The 22,203-nt window shown below is 46.1% G+C and overlaps 1 protein-coding gene and 1 long non-coding RNA gene across 12 annotated transcripts in view; one reads left to right on the top strand and one right to left on the bottom strand.

Moving 5' to 3' along the window:
• The first annotated feature begins 35 nt into the window (after window positions 1-35).
• On the top strand, window positions 36-21,635 carry LOC108645193. The gene is made up of 4 exons (XR_001923516.2): window positions 36-275; window positions 13,892-14,088; window positions 20,172-20,225; window positions 21,438-21,635. It is a non-coding gene; the product is annotated as an uncharacterized LOC108645193 (long non-coding RNA).
• The window catches only part of pik3r6 (phosphoinositide-3-kinase regulatory subunit 6), a 41,937-nt gene continuing 22,288 nt past the window's right edge, over window positions 2,555-22,203 (bottom strand). For 9 of the 11 annotated variants that reach the window (XM_012954258.3, XM_031894181.1, XM_031894180.1 and 6 more), the window contains 18 exons: window positions 21,989-22,075; window positions 21,429-21,520; window positions 19,469-19,537; window positions 18,745-18,877; window positions 18,032-18,104; window positions 15,641-15,824; window positions 13,948-14,095; window positions 12,251-12,334; window positions 9,993-10,404; window positions 8,895-8,994; window positions 8,558-8,677; window positions 7,076-7,186; window positions 5,860-5,950; window positions 5,716-5,783; window positions 5,548-5,638; window positions 4,288-4,358; window positions 3,853-3,965; window positions 2,555-2,996 (listed from right to left, as the gene is read on the bottom strand). In XM_012954258.3, coding sequence (XP_012809712.2) covers window positions 2,837-2,996; window positions 3,853-3,965; window positions 4,288-4,358; window positions 5,548-5,638; window positions 5,716-5,783; window positions 5,860-5,950; window positions 7,076-7,186; window positions 8,558-8,677; window positions 8,895-8,994; window positions 9,993-10,404; window positions 12,251-12,334; window positions 13,948-14,095; window positions 15,641-15,824; window positions 18,032-18,104; window positions 18,745-18,877; window positions 19,469-19,537; window positions 21,429-21,520; window positions 21,989-22,075 — 2,207 coding nt within the window. In that variant the 3' untranslated portion in view covers window positions 2,555-2,836. 11 annotated transcript variants of the gene reach the window in all.

Below are 22,203 nucleotides of genomic sequence, written 5' to 3'. Positions count from 1 at the left end.
AGACAGGAGCGCCCAGCTGTACCATAGAGACTATAGGTGATGCAGTACTGGGACAAGCGCCACCTGCAGGCGGGTAGTGGAAGTGTTCGCAATTGCGGTGTGGAAAGGTGAGAGGAGGCGGTTGCTAGGAGACAGGAGCTCCCCGCTGTACCATAGAGACTATAGGGGAAGCGGTACTGGGACAAGCGCCACCTGCAGGCGGATAGCGGAAGTGTTCGCAATTGAGTTCGTCGAGGTGTGAGGTACCGAAGCCGCCGAGTTGGGGCAGGCTGACGGTAGGTACTGACGTCTCACAGGTTTGGGGGTGTTTTTACCTAAGTGCGTTCATTGGCTTGGTTTCCGCAGGGTAACGCCCATTTTACCAAAAATTCCTTCAGCTGGCGCAAGCAGCATGGCAGTTCCACCGCAACATGGCGGCTCCTGTCATACAGTTAATTATGTGTAATTAGTGTTTCAGTTCGTGTTTATATGGAAACTGCCTTACTCCCATTAGTTAGGGGGCCCCAAAATATATATATCTGTAATTTATAATGTGTTGCCTAGGTGATGCCCCTCATGTGCCCCTCCCCCTTCCATCGGGTGTGTATAGGGAGATTGTTGCCACAGACTGGGGAGCCTAGCAACCAACTAGCAGTTTGTATTCCAACCAGGGAAGCCTAGCAACCCAACCAGCAGTTTATACCCCAACCTGGGCACCCAAGTTACTAACTAGCAGTTTATACCCCAACCTGGGCACCCTAGTTACTAACTAGCAGTTTATACCCCAACCTGGGCACCCTAGTTACTAAGTAGCAGTTTATACCCCAACCTGGGCACCCTAGTTACTAACTAGCAGTTTATACCCCAACCTGGGCACCCTAGTTACTAACTAGCAGTTTATACCCCAACCTGGGCACCCTAGTTACTAAGTAGCAGTTTATACCCCAACCTGGGCACCCTAGTTACTAAGTAGCAGTTTATACCCCAACCTGGGCACCCTAGTTACTAGCAGTTTATACCCCAACCTGGGCACCCTAGTTACTAACTAGCAGTTTATACCCCAACCTGGGCACCCTAGTTACTAACTAGCAGTTTATACCCCAACCTGGGCACCCTAGTTACTAACTAGCAGTTTATATCCCAAACTGGAAACCTAGCAACCCAACCAGCAGTTTATACCCCAATCAGGCCCCCAAGTAACCATCTAGCATTTATACCCCAGCCTGGGCACCCTAGTTACTCACAGTTTATACCCCAAACTGGGCACCCTAGTTACTAACTAGCAGTTTATACCCCAAACTGGGAAGCCTAGCAACCCAACCAGCAGTTTATACCCCAACCTGGGCACCCTAGTTACTAAGTAGCAGTTTATACCCCAACCTGGGCACCCTAGTTACTAACTAGCAGTTTATACCCCAACCTGGGCACCCTAGTTACTAAGTAGCAGTTTATACCCCAACCTGGGCACCCTAGTTACTAACTAGCAGTTTATACCCCAACCTGGGCACCCTAGTTACTAACTAGCAGTTTATATCCCAAACTGGGAAGCCTAGCAACCCAACCAGCAGTTTATACCTCAACCTGGGCACCCAAGTAACCATCTAGCATTTATACCCCAGCCTGGGCACCCTAGTTACTAACAGTTTATACCCCAAACTGGGAAGCCTAGCAACCCAACCAGCAGTTTATACCCCAACCTGGGCACCCTAGTTACTAAGTAGCAGTTTATACCCCAACCTGGGCACCCTAGTTACTAACTAGCAGTTTATACCCCAACCTGGGCACCCTAGTTACTAAGTAGCAGTTTATACCCCAACCTGGGCACCCTAGTTACTAACTAGCAGTTTATACCCCAACCTGGGCACCCTAGTTACTAAGTAGCAGTTTATATCCCAAACTGGGAAGCCTAGCAACCCAACCAGCAGTTTATACCTCAACCTGGGCACCCAAGTAACCATCTAGCATTTATACCCCAGCCTGGGCACCCTAGTTACTAACAGTTTATACCCCAAACTGGGCACCCTAGTTACTAACAGTTTATACCCCAAACTGGGCACCCTAGTTACTAACAGTTAATACCCCAAACTGGGCACCCTAGTTACTAACAGTTAATACCCCAAACTGGGCACCCTAGTTACTAACAGTTAATACCCCAAACTGGGAAGCCTAGCAACCCAACCAGCAGTTTATACCCCAACCTGGGCACCCTAGTTACTAGCAGTTTATACCCCAACCTGGGCACCCTAGTTACTAACTAGCAGTTTATACCCCAACCTGGGCACCCTAGTTACTAACTAGCAGTTTATACCCCAACCTGGGCACCCTAGTTACTAGCAGTTTATACCCCAACCTGGGCACCCTAGTTACTAACTAGCAGTTTATATCCCAAACTTGAAAGCCTAGCAACCCAAGCAGCAGTTTTTTGTTTATTCCAACCTAAGAAGCCTAGCAACCAGTTAGTGGTTTATATCCCAAACTGGGCAGCCTAGGAACCAGCTAGTAATGTAAATATCAAACTGGGGAGTGTTATTTTTTGTGAATCGACCCCCCCCCCCGTGATGCACGACTCCCAATCTCATGACACAAATGACATTTATTACAGGAGGTATCAATAAATAAAGGCGTGGCCATGGCCCGTGTGGGAGGGGCTAGTTACATCTGTACAAGGGAGATACAGTCGTGGTTTTGTTCGTTCCTCAGTGCTGCCAGATCTCTGCGGAGGCATTTAGGTGTATGTAAGTCTCTCTGGTTGAACTACAACTCTCAGCTTTGGGATCTGTAGTTCAGTAACTGCTTGAGGTCCCCTCGTTGTTTGTTTGTGCGTTCGGCCGCTTTCTCCTCAGCTTTATAATGACTTTTATCCGTGGATGATGCCGGCGAATGTGTTAATGGGCAGCAGCAAGGACTTGGTCATGTATCGGCTCAGCCCCCCCTCTTCATTGGGGTCCCCGTGGGCGCGCTGTGTCCGCAGCTTCTGCAGGCTGTACCCCGGCTCCTGGCAGGGCGACACCTCAAATCTGAAAGAGTTCCCAAACGGAGACATTTTTATTTTCCAATGGGCCCCTGGGTGGTGGGTCCCTAACTAACTTAGTAATACAGGGCCCCTTAACAGGGTAGTACACCTTTAAGTTGACTTTTATGTGGTTATAGACTGTCCTTTTCTTAGCAACTTTGCAGTTGGTCTTCATTATTTATTTATTATAGTTTTTTTTAATTATTTGCCTCCATTTTCTATCTTTTTCCAGCCTTTATATGGGGGTCACTGACCCCGGCACACAACAATCCACAGCTCTTTGAGGCTAAAATGTTATTGTTACTTTTTAATTATTTATCATTCAACTCTGTCCTTAACCTTTTCATATTCCAGTCTCTCATGCAAATCACTGCCTGTTTGCTAGAGTAAATAAGACCATAGCAACCAGCTAGCTGCTGAAATACCAGACTGGAGAAAAAAGCTAAATGACTGAAAACCCACAAGAAGTCAAATGGAAAAAAACAAACAAACAAAACAAAGACCAATTGCAAATTGTCTCAGAACATCAGTATCTGAATCCTGTTAATTAATTTGATGGTGCCAGTGGGGGCGGGAAGCCGAACAGATTGGTATGCCATTAAGGGGAGGGGTTTGGGCATAGGTGGGTGTGGTTAGATTTGCTGTATAGATGAGTTTTTGTTTTTTTTTATTGTGACCCCAGTATGCATAATTGGGCTAATAGGATTGGCCACCTGGGTAGGGGCCCTGCTATCTAAATAGTATGGGACCCCAATACCCCCAATGGTGGCAGTCTGAAGGGTCACAGGTACCAGAGGCTTGTTACCCATCATGCACCGGTGTATTAGCTTCTCCCCCCAGTTGATCCCTCTCCCCTTTACCTTGCCACGTTGGTATAGACCCTGCGCGAGTCCTTGTCCAGCTGCAGAGTGAGGGTGCGGATCTCCAGGCTCCTCATTTGCACGCTGCAGGCCCTGAGCACGCTCATGTTGCCCTGTAACCGAGAGAATGTCAGGCTCAATACCCCTGCGATTCCCCTGGGACCCTCTGGGGAGTCCCCTCAGTCCGTGGTGGCTGTTTCTATTCCCTGCACTGCTGGTTACGAGTCCTGAGACGATGTAGCAGGAGCCAGCCAATCGGTAGGGCTGAAGGAAATGGCTCCTGCTACATTTTATCAGGAGTCAGAACTGGAGATGGGAAAGGGGCAGTTACATTTATCCGTCAGTGTGAGTGTGTACTAATGGTGCCCCTGATACTCTCTGTATAACACACATACGGCATCAGTGCCCCGAATCCCCCATCGCTCTCCCACTCACCGGGGCATGGCGCGTGCCAAACTGCGACGACCGCGTCAGTTCATCCGTGTACACATTCAGGCATACGAGGTCTGCAAATGAGCAGCACATAGGGAAATTATACAATATACTAGTACTTATACCCCAACCTGGGCAACCCAGTAACCAACGAGTACTTATACCCCAACCTGGGCAACCCAGTAACCAACTGGTACTTATAGGGCAACCTAGTAACCAACTAGTACTTATACCCCAACCTGGGCAGCCTAGTAACCAACTGGTACTTATAGGGCAACCTAGTAACCAACTGGTACTTATAGGGCAACCTAGTAACCAACTGGTACTTATAGGGCAACCTTGGAACCAACTAGTACTTATACCCCAACCTGGGCAGCCCAGTAACCAACTGGTACTTATAGGGCAACCTTGGAACCAACTAGTACTTATACCCCAACCTGGGCAGCCCAGTAACCAACTGGTACTTATAGGGCAACCTTGGAACCAACTAGTACTTATACCCCAACCTGGGCAACCTAGTAACCAACTAGTACTTATACCCCAACCTGGGCAACCGAGTAACCAACTGGTACTTATAGGGCAACCTTGGAACCAACTAGTACTTATACCCCAACCTGGGCAACCTAGTAACCAACTGGTATTTGTACCCCAACCTGGGCAACCTAGTAGCCAACTGGTACTTATAGGGCAACCTAGTAACCAACTAGCATTTATACCCCAAACTGGGAAGCTTAGCAACCAACTAGCATTTATACCCCAACCCGGGCAACCCAGTAACCAACTAGTATTTGTACCCCAACCTGGGCACCCTAGTAACCAACTAGTATTTGTACCCCAACCTGGGCAGCCCAGTAACTAACTGGTACTTATAGGGCAACCTAGTAACCAACTAGCATTTATACCCCAAACTGTGAAGCCTAGCAACCCAAGCAGCAGTTTTTTTTATTCCAACCTAAGAAGCCTAGCAACCAGTTAGTGGTTTATATCCCTTATCCCCTCTGCCATGGGGCCCCCTGTTGTCCCCACTAATGACAGTGGAAAACCCGGGGGGGGTAATTATTGACTTGCCCCGTTTACCGTCCTTACTTTCTTCCTGGAACTGTAACAGCAGCCCTGGCTTGCTTTATGGCAGGGATTCAAGACAAGCACTGTCTCAAGATTCAGGACCGGATTAGTTACCCTTTACAGAACAGCTAAAGGGGAAGTAAACCTTCAACCTTTTCTATTAAACTAAATGATTCTCGTGACTGGGAATAATCTCACCTTTGGCTTCATTGCGAGGAATGGTTTTTATCACTGCGCCCGAGGTCCTCAGCACCAGGGACCCTTCCTTTTCCCTGTTACTGGCCAGCGCCTGGGGGGCACACAAAGGGTTAATTCCTGCCTATCAGCAGCTTAGGCACTCAGCCCCCAAATCTGCAGGTACGTCACCTTTGTGTAATGGATTTGGATTCCGCCTCGTGAGTCTGTAACTGCCTTTTTCCTGGGTAAGGTGCTCACTAAAGGGACACGGATATGTTAGCTCCACCCCACGGCAGAAACGAGTGTGAGCTCTGCTGCTCTACTCTCACTTACCCTTGCTTATGGGGCAGTCCTGCAGCTCCACCTTCAGCTCAGTGAGAAACACGTCTTCCCCCGGCTCTAGGCTCGTGTCTCTGAAAAAGATCTGGGAACGATTTGCTGCCATTAGGAACCAATTATCCCGGGGGCGGGGCTTCAATTACACATTACACGGATCAGAACCAGGTCATTTATTAAGCTTTTCTATTTACAAGCCTGTTTCGTACATAGAGTATATAAGGGTTATCTGTATCCATAACAGCTCACCAGTGCTGTATACGCCTGCCTGCCTGGGCCTTATTCATGAGAATGTTGGCAAAGGCATTAAAGGGGAAGTTCACCTTCAAATTAACTTTAACTATGATGTAGACATTGATATCCTGAGACACTTTTCAAATGGTCTTCATTTTTTATAGTTTCTCAGTTATTTAGCGTAGCAGCTCTGCAGTTTGGAATTTCAGCAGCTGGTTGCTAGAGGCTTGGATACCTTAGCAACCAGGCAGTGGTGTGAATGTGACGCTGGAATATAAATAGAAGAGGAACTAAACAAAAAGATAAGGAATAAAAAGTAAGTTCTAAGCAACTTCTCAATTGGTCTTCGTTATTTATTTGTTATAGTTGTTGAATTATTTGCCCTTTTCATCTAACTCCTTGCAGCTTTCAAATGGGGGTCACTGACCCCGGCAGCCAAACCCTATTGCTCTGTGAGGCTCCAGTTTTATTGTTACTGTTACTTTTTATTCCTTATCTTTATATTCAGCCCCTCCCCTATTCATATACCAGTCTCTCATCCAAACCACTCCCTGGTTGCTAAGGTAATTTGGACCCTGGCAACCAGATAGATGAAGCTCCAAACTGGAGAGCTGAAATAATTAAAAAATTACATATAATAAAAATTGAAGACCAATTGCAGAATATCGTCTATACAACATACTAAAAGGTAACGGAAAGGTGAACAATCCCTTTTTAACACTTTGGGGCCCATAACTGTGATTATTTAATAGAACAACCTTTATAATGTAATTGTCTGTCTGTCTGGCACCCTGTTTCTTAACCCAATCATGGCAATTCTCAATATAAAATGAATAATGGTAACTGTAGTCCAGCAACATCCGTGTTTAGGAAGGAGGGTTTGAGAGAAAGAAAAGGGGTCAGTGCAGCAGCAGGCACCAATCAGAAACACGCCCAGTAGTCACATGTGCAATCAAACATGGCGGCTGAACAGACCAACCTTGATGCTGTAAATCTGGAAGTAGACGGGCTGAATGCCGAAGCGCAGATAGTAGGAAGTCACATCTAGGATGAAAGGGTCCGACGTGGCATCGCTGGTGGGCCACGGTGGCTGCAACCATGAGAGACCTCTGGTTATTCTATAGGGCTTACTCATCATCATCCATCAATCATCATCATCAATCATCATCCATCAATCATCATCATCATCATCAATCATCATCATCAATCATCATCCATCAATCATCATCAATCATCATCATCAATCATCATCCATCAATCATCATCCATCAATCATCAATCATCAATCATCATCCATCAATCATCATCCATCAATCATCATCATCAATCATCATCATCCATCAATCATCCATCAATCATCATCCATCAATCATCATCATCATCCATCAATCATCCATCAATCATCATCCATCATCCATCAATCATCATCCATCAATCATCATCCATCAATCATCATCATCAATCATCATCATCCATCAATCATCATCATCATCCATCAATCATTATCCATCAATCATCATCATCAATCATCATCCATCAATCATCATCCATCAATCATCATCCATCAATCATCATCCATCAATCATCATCCATCAATCATCATCCATCAATCATCATCATCAATCATCATCATCAATCATCATCCATCAATCATCATCCATCAATCATCATCCATCAATCAGCATCATCAATCAATATCATCAATCATCATCCATCAATCATCATCCATCAATCATCATCATCCATCAATCATCATCCATCAATCATCATCCATCAATCATCATCATCCATCAATCATCATCCATCAATCATCATCATCATCCATCAATCATCCATCAATCATCCATCAATCATCCATCAATCATCCATCAATCATCCATCAATCATCCATCAATCATCATCATCATCCATCAATCATTATCCATCAATCATCATCATCAATCATCATCCATCAATCATCATCCATCAATCATCATCCATCAATCATCATCATCATCATCATCATCAATCATCATCCATCAATCATCATCATCATCATCATCCATCAATCATCATCATCAATCATCATCCATCAATCATCATCCATCAATCATCATCATCATCATCCATCAATCATCATCCATCAATCATCATCATCAGTCATCATCCATCAATCATCATCATCCATCAATCATCCATCAATCATCATCATCATCATCCATCAATCATCATCCATCAATCAACCATCAATCATCATCATCCATCAATCAACCATCCATCAATCATCCATCAATCATCATTATCAATCATCCATCAATCATCAATCATCCATCATATATTTATATCAGCACCTTTATGTACTTGTTCTTATTGGCTTGATCCCACAGAGCGAGGTTTTGGGATATTAAACCCATGTTCAATGTTCTTGTCACCCAAACATTTCGGGGGGTATAAATCACAGCAGAGGTAGATAATTCCTTACCATGAGTGAGAGTTTGGGGATCATGTCGCGCAGAGTGTTAATGTTTCCCTCATACCACGGATCCACGCGGCCTAGGTATGTGCTTATTTCACAGACTTCATTCATGATAGGGGGGTCATCCTGTAAAACAGCACAGGGATTTCACTTTCACTGTTTAATGGACCAGCAGGGGGCGCTAACACCGTGCTACTCTGTGTACTATACAGTCCCCCCTTGCAGTGACTGCAGTTGACTGTGTATCTTACTCCATAGGAACTAGGGGCTACTGAATACTAAATGGAGTGGCTCACAGGCAAACAATATGGCAGCACCGGCCCACATATACAAAGGTACTGGCCTTGTCAGGTGAGGTGTCAGTCGATTCGCCTCGGACTGGGATACAGTAAAACTGCAGGTGGGCTTTCAGTGTCCGGTGGGGCCTCCTTGCTTCTCTTTTCCTAGAATGATTAGAGAAACCATGAGCCTTGTTTCACCCAGCCTGCCCCCCTGTTAGCCCTCTCCTGGGTTAGTTGTACCAGCCTGCCCCCCTGTTAGCCCTCTCCCGGGTTAGTTGTACCAGCCTGCCCCCCTGTTAGCCCTCTCCCGGGTTAGTTGTACCAGCCTGCCCCCCTGTTAGCCCTCTCCCGGGTTAGTTGTACCAGCCTGCCCCCCCTGTTAGCCCTCTCCCGGGTTAGTTGTACCAGCCTGCCCCCCTGTTAGCCCTCTCCCGGGTTAGTTGTACCGGCCTGCCCCCCTGTTAGCCCTCTCCCGGGTTAGTTGTACCAGCCTGCCCCCCTGTTAGCCCTCTCCCGGGTTAGTTGTACCAGCCTGCCCCCCTGTTAGCCCTCTCCCGGGTTAGTTGTACCAGCCTGCCCCCCTGTTAGCCCTCTCCCGGGTTAGTTGTACCAGCCTGCCCCCCTGTTAGCCCTCTCCCGGGTTAGTTGTACCAGCCTGCCCCCCTGTTAGCCCTCTCCCGGGTTAGTTGTACCAGCCTGCCCCCCTGTTAGCCCTCTCCCGGGTTAGTTGTACCAGCCTGCCCCCCTGTTAGCCCTCTCCTGGGTTAGTGTTTCCATACTGCCCCCCTGTTAGCCCTCCCCTGGGTTAGTGTTGCCATGATGCCCCCTGTTAGCCCTCTCCTGGGTTAGTGTTTCCATACTGCCCCCCTGTTAGCCCTCCCCTGGGTTAGTGTTGCCATGATGCCCCCTGTTAGCCCTCCCCTGGGTTAGTGTTGCCATGATGCCCCCTGTTAGCCCTCCCCTGGGTTAGTGTTGCCATGATGCCCACTGTTAGCCCTCCCCTGGGTTAGTGTTGCCATGATGCCCACTGTTAGCCCTCCCCTGGGTTAGTGTTGCCATGATGCCCCCTGTTAGCCCTCCCCTGAGTTAGTGTTGCCATGCTGCCCCCCGTTAACTCCTGTTATGGTGTTCGGGTGTCTCCCCAAGGATACAAGCCCCACCTGTAGGAGTAGTAGGCCTTAGCCAGCTTGCCTAGCGCCCTGTCGTCACCCAGTATAATGATCCGTGCAGTGGGAAGTTTTTCTGGCTCCGCTGGAACCTCTGTGCTCTGCCCCGAGAGCCTCTGCAGGGTCCCGACACGGCTGCCCTTGGGTGCCTTGGTCAGGTTCTGGAGAAGAACTGCAGAGTCCAAATCTGGACCTTTCTTCTTGATGCACGGCTTCCGCTGTAGCTTGGCCGACTCTTTCTCTTCCACCCCGGGCAGGTCCCTCTCTATCCCGCTGTCGTTGGACCACACGGATATCCGGTTCTGCTCAGTGCCCTCCCCATCCATAGGCAGCTCTGGGATCCGGAAGGATTCCGCCTCTATGTCTGTGTTCTGTGTCTCTTTGGTTATAAGGACCAGCTCCTTCCCTGGAACAAATACACGGACCTTGTAATGTTTCATAAGGCAATGGGTGCCAAGAAAAGGTGGCATTGGGTGGCTCTGGACTGGGTGGCTATGTTAAAGGGGTGGGTCACCTTAATGGGAACTTTTAGTATGTATACAATGCCCTAGCAACTTTGCAATTGGTCCTCACTGGTTATTTTTTATAGTTTTCAAATTATTTACCTTCCATTTCTGTTTCTTTCCAGCTTTCAAATTGGGGGTCACTGACCCCGACAGCCAAAAACAATTGCTCTGTAAGCTTACAAATGTATTATTATTACTTTTTATTCCTTATCTTCCTATTCAGACCCTCTCCTATTCATATTCCAGTCTCTCATTTAAACCACTGCCTGGTTGCTAAGGTAATTACGACCATAGCAACCAGATCGCTGATGAAATTCCAAACTGGAGAGCTAATGAACAGCGAGCTAGATAACTGATAAACCACAAAAATAAAAAATGACAACCAACTGCAAATTGCCTCAGAATATCATTGCCTACATCATACCTTAAGTTTATTAATTTGAAGGTGAACTGCCCCTTTAAACATCCCAGCAATAGAGTAGGTTCTTGTGAAATAACCCCCCTACTCACTGTTATGAATTTTACATTTATCCTTGTCAGGATATTTCTGTAAGGATTCTACTTGTTGGATTCCATACTCAGTGCCTACATCTTCTATGGCAGTGCTGTCCAACTTCTGTGGTACCGAGGGCCGGAATTTTTTCGGCCTCTGTGGTGGAGGGCTGATAATGGAGGCTAGTTTTGACCACTCCCCTTTTTAAAACCACACCCATGTTATGCATGACCATAGCCATATTAATGGTGGTAGTACAGCAAAAACCTGCCATACTCTGCCTCCCCTACCCTGCCTGTGTGTGCCATTCTCTGCCTGCCCTATGCTGCCTCTGTGGGCCATACTCTGCCTTCCCTACCCTGCCTGTGTGTGCCATACTTTGCCTTCCCTACCCTGCCTGTGTGTGCCATACTTTGCCTTCCCTACCCTGCCTGTGTGTGCCATACTTTGCCTTCCCTACCCTGCCTGTGTGTGCCATACTCTGCCTTCCCTACCCTGCCTGTGTGTGCCATACTCTGCCTGCTCTACCCTGCCTGTGTGTGCCATACTTTGCCTTCCCTACCCTGCCTGTGTGTGCCATACTTTGCCTTCCCTACCCTGCCTGTGTGTGCCATACTCTGCCTGCTCTACCCTGCCTGTGTGTGCCATACTTTGCCTTCCCTACCCTGCCTGTGTGTGCCATACTCTGCCTGTCCTATGCTGCCTGTGTGTATGACAAACGCAGGCAGCCTACAGTGACACAATGCTGGTACTGCTCCTACAGTCTGCACAATAACTATATATTAAAAAACTTTTTAATTGCAGTACCACCACAGTATATGTTCTTTTTATAGTGTGCAGGGTTTATTTGTGGGTTTCTACTGCTACTACAGTCTGAGGTGTGAACAGGGGAACAATGTGAGGTTTACAGCCTGAGCCTGAGGTGTGAACACTGCAGGGGGTGAACAATGCAGAGATTAAAAGGTGTGAAAAGTACATGGGAATACATTTTTAAACAATACAGGGGGATTACAGCCTGAATCTGAGGTGTTAACCATGCAGGGGGGCAGTTAATCTCAATACTGATACCATTTAAAGCTTACACAAAGGTAAGCCATCAAAGCAGCCAGACAGGTGGGGGGCCACACAGAGGGGGGTCGCGGGCCGCCAGTTGGACAGCACTGTTCTATGGAGTCATCTGGGGCTGAAATATGGGAAATGGCCACTAGGTGGCAGTGCAACCACGAGCAGGTTCATACATTGGGGAGACTTACATAGCTGGTCCTCGTTAGTCCATAAGTGCACCCGAATGTCCGGACTGGGGCAGGGGATCACTTGCAGTTTGGATACCGGCGCTTCTGCAAAAGAAACGATGGCTTTAACCCCTTCTCCCTTATATTCTCCCAACCATCGGCCCCTCTGCTCTGACTTCTCCCTCCCACCCGTATACACATATTTATTATACACAGCAAATAAATGAGACTGTGGTTCTTTTTCCATACAGTAAGTGCAACTCCGACGCCTGTTTCCTACCCTATATATATATATATCTGTATACTCATATGAGCATATCCCCAGCACGTGGGCAGCATTTCCACTCTAGACTAAACCTACAAACCATAAATAACTATCTAATAACCCCGAGTAAAGACTGAATTGTGGGTAGTTATTATCAGCGGGTTCATCGGTGCCGTTGGCTTATTTACGCCAGCGCTTACCTCCGAGAGCGTAGAGATTTGCCAGATACGGGCATGTAAATGTTACCTATCTACTGATCGATCAAACAGAAGCACAGATAACCCAGCTCAGTCATTCCTGTTATTATCATCTCACCGATGGGGCAGAAAGATTGTTATTTTTATTCAAAGAATTCGCTTTTAGTAGGTTATAGAATGGCCCATTCTTAGAAACTTTACAATTTTTATAGTTTTTGAATTCTTTGCCTTAATCTTCTGACTCTTTGCAGCTTTCAAATGGGGGTCACTGACCCCGGCAGCCAAACCCTATTGCTCTGTGAGGCTCCAGTTTTATTAATTAATACATTTTATTATTACTTTTTATTAAAGAGGTTGTTCACCTTGAAGTAGACATTATTTATTTTTTGTAGTTTTCAGTTATTACACTTTTGATTCAGCAGCTCCCCAGTTTGGAATTTCAGCAGCTATCTGGTTGCTAGGGTCTTGTTTACCCTAGCAACCAGGCAGTGGGTTAAATGAAAGACAGGAATATGAATAGAAGAGTAAGATAAGAAAAAATAATTTGAAAACTGTAAAAAATAAATAATGAAGACCAATTGCACAGTTGCTAGGAATAGGGCTTTCTTTAACATACTAAAAGTTAACGTAAATGTGAACCCCCCCCCTTTAACTATTCGGGCCATCTTTAAATATTCCAGTCTCTAATTCAAGTTAAAGCCTGGTTGCTAGGCGAATTTGGACCCCAGCAACCAGACAGCTGCTGAAATGCCAAACTGGAGAGCTGCCACATATAACGCTAAATAATTCAAAAACCACAAATAATAAAAAACAAAGACCAATTGCAACTTGTCTCACTAGCACTCTCTACATCATACTAAAGGTTGAAGGTGAACAACCCTTTTAATGATTTCTATTTAAACTCAGTTGTCAGGTTTCCCTTTAGTGCCCCCCCCCCCCCCTTATCCTATTAAAACACTGGCATCACCCCCTGACTGGAGTTGGGCTTGGACCCATCACCCACTGCTTTGGGCTCCCCTAGGGAGGGACCAGCCCCATAATGTAGGAGCCAATACCCCATAATTCACCTGAGGGGCAATTAGCAGCAATACCCTTCCTTTGACATGTGACATCTCTTGGGCTTTGCATGACAGATGATGTCACTTTACGCTTGAATGTGACTGGTGACTTGCCCCTAATGCCCAACCCTTTCCCGACCAGGAAGGAATCCCAGCATGGCTGCCATTGGACGAAACCCGCACACACTTGATCTGCACCTTCCTCCGACGTGCCGACCATCTTCCCGTATATCTCCCGCAGCCTCTGGCTGTGCTTCTGCCGGCCAATCCCGTTCTCCCTCGCGCTGTGCTCCACCGCCGACAACACTTCCTGGAACCAGAGCTCCACCTCTTCCGGCGGTAGGTCCTGCCCGAGACATTACAGGTTGTAAAACCAAACAAGAATTGCCCAGTCTCAAATATGGTAAAAGCTTCTAAAGTATTTACTGCTGAATTCCTTCACTTTTTATACCCTTTATACCACCAGAAAAAGCAAAACTTTGTCTCCAAGCACAGTCAAGACTTTTGCAGCAATGCCATTTTACGAGGATTTTAGCTTTCTTTGCTGTTAGTTATTCCCTACATGCCCTCCTAGTGGCAGAATGCAGCATTTTTTAAAAATAATATATATAAGAATAAAATGTATCTAAGTATCATTCAGAAAATAATCAGTGGAACCCCCCAAAAGTGATTGGGCACCCCAATAGTCCTGCATATGTATGGAATTGTTTCTAATATGTCCTTAGGAACAGAAGGTATATTTCCTGTGTATCTATAGAGCTTAAATAGCATTAAAGGGGTAGTTCACCTTTACATTAACTTTCAGTATGTTATAGAATATCCTAATTCTAGCAACTTTTCAATTGGTCTTCATTATTTATTTGTTATAGTTTCTGAATTATTTGCCTTTCCGGCTTTCAAATGGGGGTCACTGACCCCGGCAGCCAAACAAATGTTGCTCTGTGAGGCTTCAATTTCATGATTATTCTAACTTTGTATTCCTTCTCTTTCTATTCAGTCTCACTCCTGTTCCTATTCCAGTCTCTCATGCAATCCACTGGCTGGGTGCTAAGGTAAACAAGGCCCTAGCAACCAAATAGCTGCTGAAATTCCAAACAGAGAGCTGCTGATCTAAAAGCTGAAGAACTGAAACACCACAACAAATAAAAAATGAAGACCAATTGCAAATTGTCTTAGTATATCAATATATAGTATATGTCATACTAAGTTCATTTAAAGCTGAACAACCCCTTTAAAGGGGACCCGTCACCCTAAGAAATAATCCGAAATCCTTTTGTGTCATATTAGTAGAGCAAAATAAACTTTACTTGTGCTAAATAATTTTTTTTTTACCCTTCAGTCTTGGAATTTACAGTCACAGCCAGCAGGCCGGCGCCATTTTGTGTACCCCTTTATTAGGGGAAGCTTTGTTTCACCCCAAAATCTTATGCATTTGCCATCTAGGTGATTTCTAGGAAGTGCTGAATGGAAAGTGAAAGTAATTGTAATTTAAAATCCGAGCTGTCAATCATATACTGCCTGCCCCGCCTCTATACCCGAGGCATAGGGGCAGGGCGGATGATATATGATTGACAGCTCAGATTTTTAAATGCATTTATAACTGGTATGGATGATTTAATTAAAAAAAATAACTTGGGTTTCATGGTTAATGTTTAGGACTTTTATTATACAGCTTTTTATATGGGGGTGACAGGTCCCCTTTAAGAGCTTATCATCCCTTTAAAGATATTTACATACACTTTGTATGTATGTATGTATATATATATATGTGTGTGTATCAACAGAGAGCACTTATTGGCTGCTTTCCTTTCACTCCTTAACTAAGGTCCAAATCCTTTGTTCCGATCCATTATGTTCCCCCGTGTGTGTGAGACCCCGGGGACCCCCGTACCTGTAGCACCTGTTGCAGCAGCCGGACGTTGCAGTCCTGCCCCAGTGCAGCCTGGAAGCTGTTGGTGATCACGTAGGACATGCACTTCACTGGCGTCTGGGATATCTGCGAGGCCTGGGTCTCCCGCAGGAGGGTGTTGCACACAGCCTCGGAGATTATATTGGGGTCCAAGAACAGCAGAACCCTGAACAAGAGAGTGTTTCATAGAGTATTGGGCTCTGTAAGGGTTACCCACCTACTACCATCTCCCCATGTACTGCCATTGGCTCTGCTTCCTTCTCAGGCTCATCTTGTAGCAATATCCTTTCATCTGCACCAGTCTCATCTTGAGACTTCGATTGTTAGTGAGTAGATACAAGTCTCAAGGCCACATTAAATTGTATCTGTCTGGCTAATTCCTTCTTGTTAAGGGTAAATCCAGGCTCCAGACATGTTTGTACCTCAAACCCAGGATCCTGTGTTTCTCACTTGTATCTCTTTCCTCCATACTGCACATGTCAGTCTGAGCTAATGACTGATTTTTTTTGCTGGCCTTCTGACTTGTAGCTACTTCCCCCACCTCAGATCCAGCAGTCTGGCCTTCTGACTTGTATCTACTTCTTTTCCTCAGATCCAGCTGTTTGGCCTTCTGACTTGTATCTACTTCCTCTACCACAAATCCAGCAGCCTGGCCTTCTGACTTGTATCTACTTCTCTACCTCAGATCCAGCAGTCTGGCCTTCTGACTTGTATCTACTTCCTCTACCTCAGATCCAGCAGTCTGGCCTTCTGACTTGTATCTACTTCCTCTACCTCAGATCCAGCTGTCTGGCCTTCGGACTTGTATCTACTTCCTCTACCTCAGATCCAGCAGTCTGGCCTTCTGACTTGTATCTACTTCCTCTACCTCAGATCCAGCAGTCTGGCCTTCTGACTTGTATCTACTTCCTCTACCTCAGATCCAGCAGTCTGGCCTTCTGACTTGTATCTACTTCCTCTATCTCAGATCCAGCAGTCTGGCCTTCTGACTTGTATCTACTTCCTCTATCTCAGATCCAACAGTCTGGCCTTCTGACTTGTATCTACTTCCTCTACCACAAATCCAGCAGTCTGGCCTTCTTACTTGTATCTACTTCCTCTACCTCAGATCCAGCAGTCTGGCCTTCTGACTTGTATCTACTTCCTCTACCTCAGATCCAGCAGTCTGGCCTTCTGACTTGTATCTACTTCCTCTATCTCAGATCCAGCAGTCTGGCCTTCTGACTTGTATCTACTTCCTCTACCACAAATTCAGCAGTCTGGCCTTCTGACTTGTATCTACTTCGTCTACCTCAGATCCAGCAGTCTGGCCTTCTGACTTGTATCTACTTCCTCTACCTCAGATCCAGCAGTCTGGCCTTCTGACTTGTATCTACTTCCTCTACCTCAGATCCAGCAGTCTGGCCTTCTGACTTGTATCTACTTCCTCAACCTCAGATCCAGCAGTCTGGCCTTCTGACTTGTATCTACTTCCTCTACCTCAGATCCAGCAGTCTGGCCTTCTGACTTGTATCTACTTCTCTACCTCAGATCCAGCAACCTGGCCTTCTGAATTGTATCTACTTCTCTACCACAAATCCAGCAGTCTGGCCTTCTGACTTGTATCTACTTCTCTACCTCAGATCTAGCAGTCTGGCCTTCTGACTTGTATCTACTTCTCTACCTCAGATCCAGCAGTCTGGCCTTCTGACTTATTTCTACTTCCTCTACCTCAGATCCAGCAGTCTGGCCTTCTGACTTGTATCTACTTCCTCTACCTCAGATCCAGCAGTCTGACCTTCTGACTTGTATCTACTTCCTCTACCTCAGATCCAGCAGTCTGGCCTTCTGACTTGTATCTACTTCCTCTACCACAAATCCAGCAGTCTGGCCTTCTGACTTGTATCTACTTCCTCTACCACAAATCCAGCAGTCTGGCCTTCTGACTTGTATCTACTTCCTCTACCTCAGATCCAGCAGTCTGGCCTTCTGACTTGTATCTACTTCCTCTACCTCAGATCCAGCAGTCTGGCCTTCTGACTTGTATCTACTTCCTCTACCACAAATCCAGCAGTCTGGCCTTCTGACTTGAATCTACTTCCTCTACCACAAATTCAGCAGTCTGGCCCTCTGCCCAATACCGCTTCCGTGACCAACACATATCCCTGTGGCCTTGGCTCATTGCCTGGTGTAATCACTGTTTTCCTACCATTTAGTATTTTGGGATAAACACAGTATTGCAACATTTTGGAAGGGGGGAGCAGTATATATATAAATGCCTATGTATATTATTTTTGGGAATGCACGGCTGCTGCTCTTGGCAAACTGGATATTCCCGTTGCACCGCATGTGTTTGTCAGTTACACAGATTAATCTCATCCCAAAAACACTCACTTGTCCTGCTGCTGCTGCAGTGCGTCCCGCCGAAGGTTTTGCTCTGTCGTTACCAATTTTTGGTAAGAAAAACCTATAATAGTAAAATATATAAATCTTCTAAGCACCTATAATAATAACCTACAGCTGTGTAATTAATTGTGTTTTTGTTCTGCCTCCCCACAATAACAGGTTGCTGCTGTCGGTGACCCTCCAGGAAGCACAAAACTAATTTCTGCAAATTGTTAGCTTTTAGTACGATGTAGAGAGTAATATTCTGAGAAAATTTGCAATTGGTCTTCATTTTCTATTATCTGCAATTTTTTAATTATTTCAATTTTTGTTTAGCAGCTCTCCAGCTTGGAGTTTCAGCTGGTTTCTAGGGTTAAAATTACCTTAGTAACCAGGCCATGGTTTGAATGAGAGACTGGTATATGAACAGGAGAGGGACTGAATAGAAAGATAAGGAATAAAAAGTAACAGTAACAATAAAACTGGAGCCTCAGAGAGCAGTAGGGTTTGGCTGCCGGGGTCAGTGACCCCCATTTGAAAGCTGCAAATAATTAAAAACCTATAAAAAATAAATAATGTAGACCAATTGAAAAGTTACTTAGAACTGACCAGTCTACAACATACCAGAAGTTAGCTTAAAGCTGACCCCCCCCCTCCCTTTTCACTTATTCAGCTCCTGCCAAGTTGCTGGGGGTCACTAAGCCTAGTAACCATGTATGTACCTGGGACTTTCTTTTCCGCCTTTAGCCTGTTGGCGTAATCCAGCGCGATGGTACAGTAGGGTTTGGGAAGCGTCAGGATCTTCTTGCAGAACACGTACACTCTCTCGTAGAGCTCATCGGAGATGTACGCAGCCTGGAATAGCACAAAGAGAGGGCCCGATTTGTACGGAAATACAGACATCTCACCCATAGGGCTGCATTGCAACAGCGCCATCAAGTGCTTTACATTGGCTTGTTATGAAGGGTCTCCCAGAAATGAAATCTTCTATAAACCAGAAGTCATGCCTTATCCAATAGCATTTTCCATTTTTAGACAATATGCAATTGGTCTTCATTTTTTATTATAATTATGATAATTCTTCAGCAACTCTCTAGTTTGGAGCTTCAGCAGCTACCTGGTTGCTAGGGTCCACATTACCTTAGCAAACAGGAAGCAATTTGAACGAGACTCTGCTATATTAATAGGAGGGGGCCTGATTAAAAACAATACATAATAAAAAGTAACAATAACAATAAAACCTGAGCCTCACAGAGCAATAGGGTTTGGCTGCCGGGGTCAGTGACCCCCATTTGGAAGCTGCAAAGAGTTGGGAGAAGAAGGCAAATCATTCAAAAACTATAAAAAATAATTAGACCAATTGAAAAGTTGCTACCCCTTTAAGGTTCTGCAGCTGTTGCTGACCATCCCCAATTAGACTGCTAGCTCTTCAACACGTGCACGTACCTTAGTGATGGTGTACATCAGTGTGTGCAGCAGCGGTATGATATAGTGTAGGGTGTCACTGCGCTCAGCCTGGGGAGAGACAATACCGGTAATGTTATACCAAGCAGTGTTTAACTACAACCCTCAGGGAGGTGATGTCTGCCATATTGCCCTACCCCCAGACCCCCATCTCCATCTTGTACTGCTGCTCAGCTGCAAAGTGAATGCACAACGCAGCCTTGGCAGGGCCCGGGGGCAGGGACGCCATCAGGAACTTAGGGGTCCCCCATAATCACAATATTAGCCACGCCCCTTGTGTGTGCAATATACACAGCTGATGTTACTCTATAATAAGGAGTTGGAGTTCTATTGATTAATGAGCGGGCCCCATTACCGAAGAAAATTTCATGGGGCGCAGCGCAGTTGTACCCCCTCTCCCCCCCAATGGTGGCCCTTCCTGGGGGGCTGTAGTTCAGCACCACGATAGGCTTATCCTTGTTACTGCATTATAGGAGATTGCGGGGACCCACAAGGTCTCCAGCATTTAGAACCCTTGCTAAACACCATAGAACCTATCCCCCCCGTATGTAAGAGCTGCATGTCAGTGACTGGGTACCTGCTCTGCCAGTGAAAGAGTTAAAGAGAGCCGGACGGGGCAGAAATGATTTCCAAACAGATGATGCAAAAGAAAATCTAATTTGTGTATCTTCCTGTTTATCTGCAGATCTCCTTGTGACGAGGGCACGGGCGGCACCCCCATGGGCGGCATCGGACTGGAGTGAGTGTCATATTCAAGTGCCTCTTACCCTGTTGCAGCTTTTTTATTTCCCAGCATTCATAGCCAACCATAGGGGGGCCCCCTGTATGCTGCAAATGTGCTGCTACAAGGGGCAAAGCATTACGAGAACTGCACTGCCATAATTGTATGGTATCTCTCTGTACAGGCTATGGGCAAACTTAGGGGGCTGTTCCTGCTGAATTGTGCTTAGTACAGGGGAATCCCTATGTGCCATAGTTTTATGGTATCTCTCTGTACAGGCTATGGGCAAACTTAGGGGGCTGTTCCTGCTGAATTGTGCTTAGTACAGGGGAATCCCTATGTGCCATAGTTTTATGGTATCTCTCTGTACAGGCTATGGGTAAACTTAGGGGGCTGTTCCTGCTGAATTGTGCTTAGTACAGGGGAATCCCTATGTGCCATAGTTTTATGGTATCTCTCTGTACAGGCTATGAGCAAACTTAGGGGGCTGTTCCTGCTGAATTGTGCTTAGTACAGGGGAATCCCTATGTGCCATAGTTTTATGGTATCTCTCTGTACAGGCTATGAGCAAACTTGGGGGGCTGTTCCTGCTGAATTGTGCTTAGTACAGGGGAATCCCTATGTGCCATAGTTTTATGGTATTTCTCTGTACAGGCTATGAGCAAACTTAGGGGGCTGTTCCTGCTGAATTGTGCTTAGTACAGGGGAATCCCTATGTGCCACAGTTTTATGGTATTTCTCTGTACAGGCTATGAGCAAACTTAGGGGGCTGTTCCTGCTGAATTGTGCTTAGTACAGGGGAATCCCTATGTGCCATAGTTTTATGGTATTTCTCTGTACAGGCTATGAGCAAACTTAGGGGGCTGTTCCTGCTGAATTGTGCTTAGTACAGGGGAATCCCTATGTGCCATAGTTTTATGGTATTTCTCTGTACAGGCTATGAGCAAACTTAGGGGGCTGTTCCTGCTGAATTGTGCTTAGTACAGGGGAATCCCTATGTGCCATAGTTTTATGGTATCTCTCTGTACAGGCTATGGGCAAACTTAGGGGGCTGTTCCTGCTGAATTGTGCTTAGTACAGGGGAATCCCTATGTGCCATAGTTTTATGGTATCTCTCTGTACAGGCTATGAGCAAACTTAGGGGGCTGTTCCTGCTGAATTGTGCTTAGTACAGGTTAGACACATAGTGCATCTCACATGACAGTAAATCCGTTCTGATACCTTTTCCAGTTCCTTGATTAGAATCCCCACAATGACGCTCCCACTGGCCGGATTCCTGTCCAGGCTTTTGTGCAACGTCCATCTGAGCATTCCTGCAAGAAATGGCACAATGATGGCCGGGGCCCCCAGCGCATTGCAGTACAGGAGAAGATGCCCCGAATTGATTCCAATGAATAAATAAAACCCCTCTCACTGTCTCGCCCATCAGACATTTTACTGCCATCACATTTTATTTTCCTCTCGCTCTAGATATTTCCAGCCTCGGCATATACACCTCTGTCTCCCCTCAACCAACCTCCCTCCCCCCGGTCTCTCACTGGGCCAGCTGAGCCAATTTACTTACATTCAGTAACAGCCTTATTTACCAATGAAATGGACCCAATGTCGGGCCGCTGTGCATCTGCCCCGCCCCCCAAAATAGTGAAATAGTGAATAAAAAGATTGGTTTCAACCACCAGGTGAGCTTCCCCTTTTATCTTTTCCCTTCTGTTTCCTGTCTCTCTGTCTGCGTATATATATATATATAATTTCACTTCCCTGTTTGTGTCCCATTGCCGTACCGTGGTCGGACTGTAGCGCCGGATGTTGGCCATCGAGCCCGCGGAGAATCGCTCTCACCTTCTGATGAATCATGTCCACCTCCGCCTCTGTAGGCCACAAACACACAGTTTTCCCATCATGTTCCTCCTGTTGCCTTTCTTAAAGGGGCGTTCTTGGGGAAAGGGGACTGACATCAGGGTAAAAAAATGGGCGGGGTTTCAGTGGGCGGGGTTTA

Source organism: Xenopus tropicalis, chromosome 10 (assembly GCF_000004195.4).
Source record: "Xenopus tropicalis strain Nigerian chromosome 10, UCB_Xtro_10.0, whole genome shotgun sequence".
Taxonomy (NCBI): domain Eukaryota; kingdom Metazoa; phylum Chordata; class Amphibia; order Anura; family Pipidae; genus Xenopus; species Xenopus tropicalis.
Note: the sequence above shows the minus strand (reverse complement) of the source record. Positions and strands in the feature narration are given on the sequence as shown.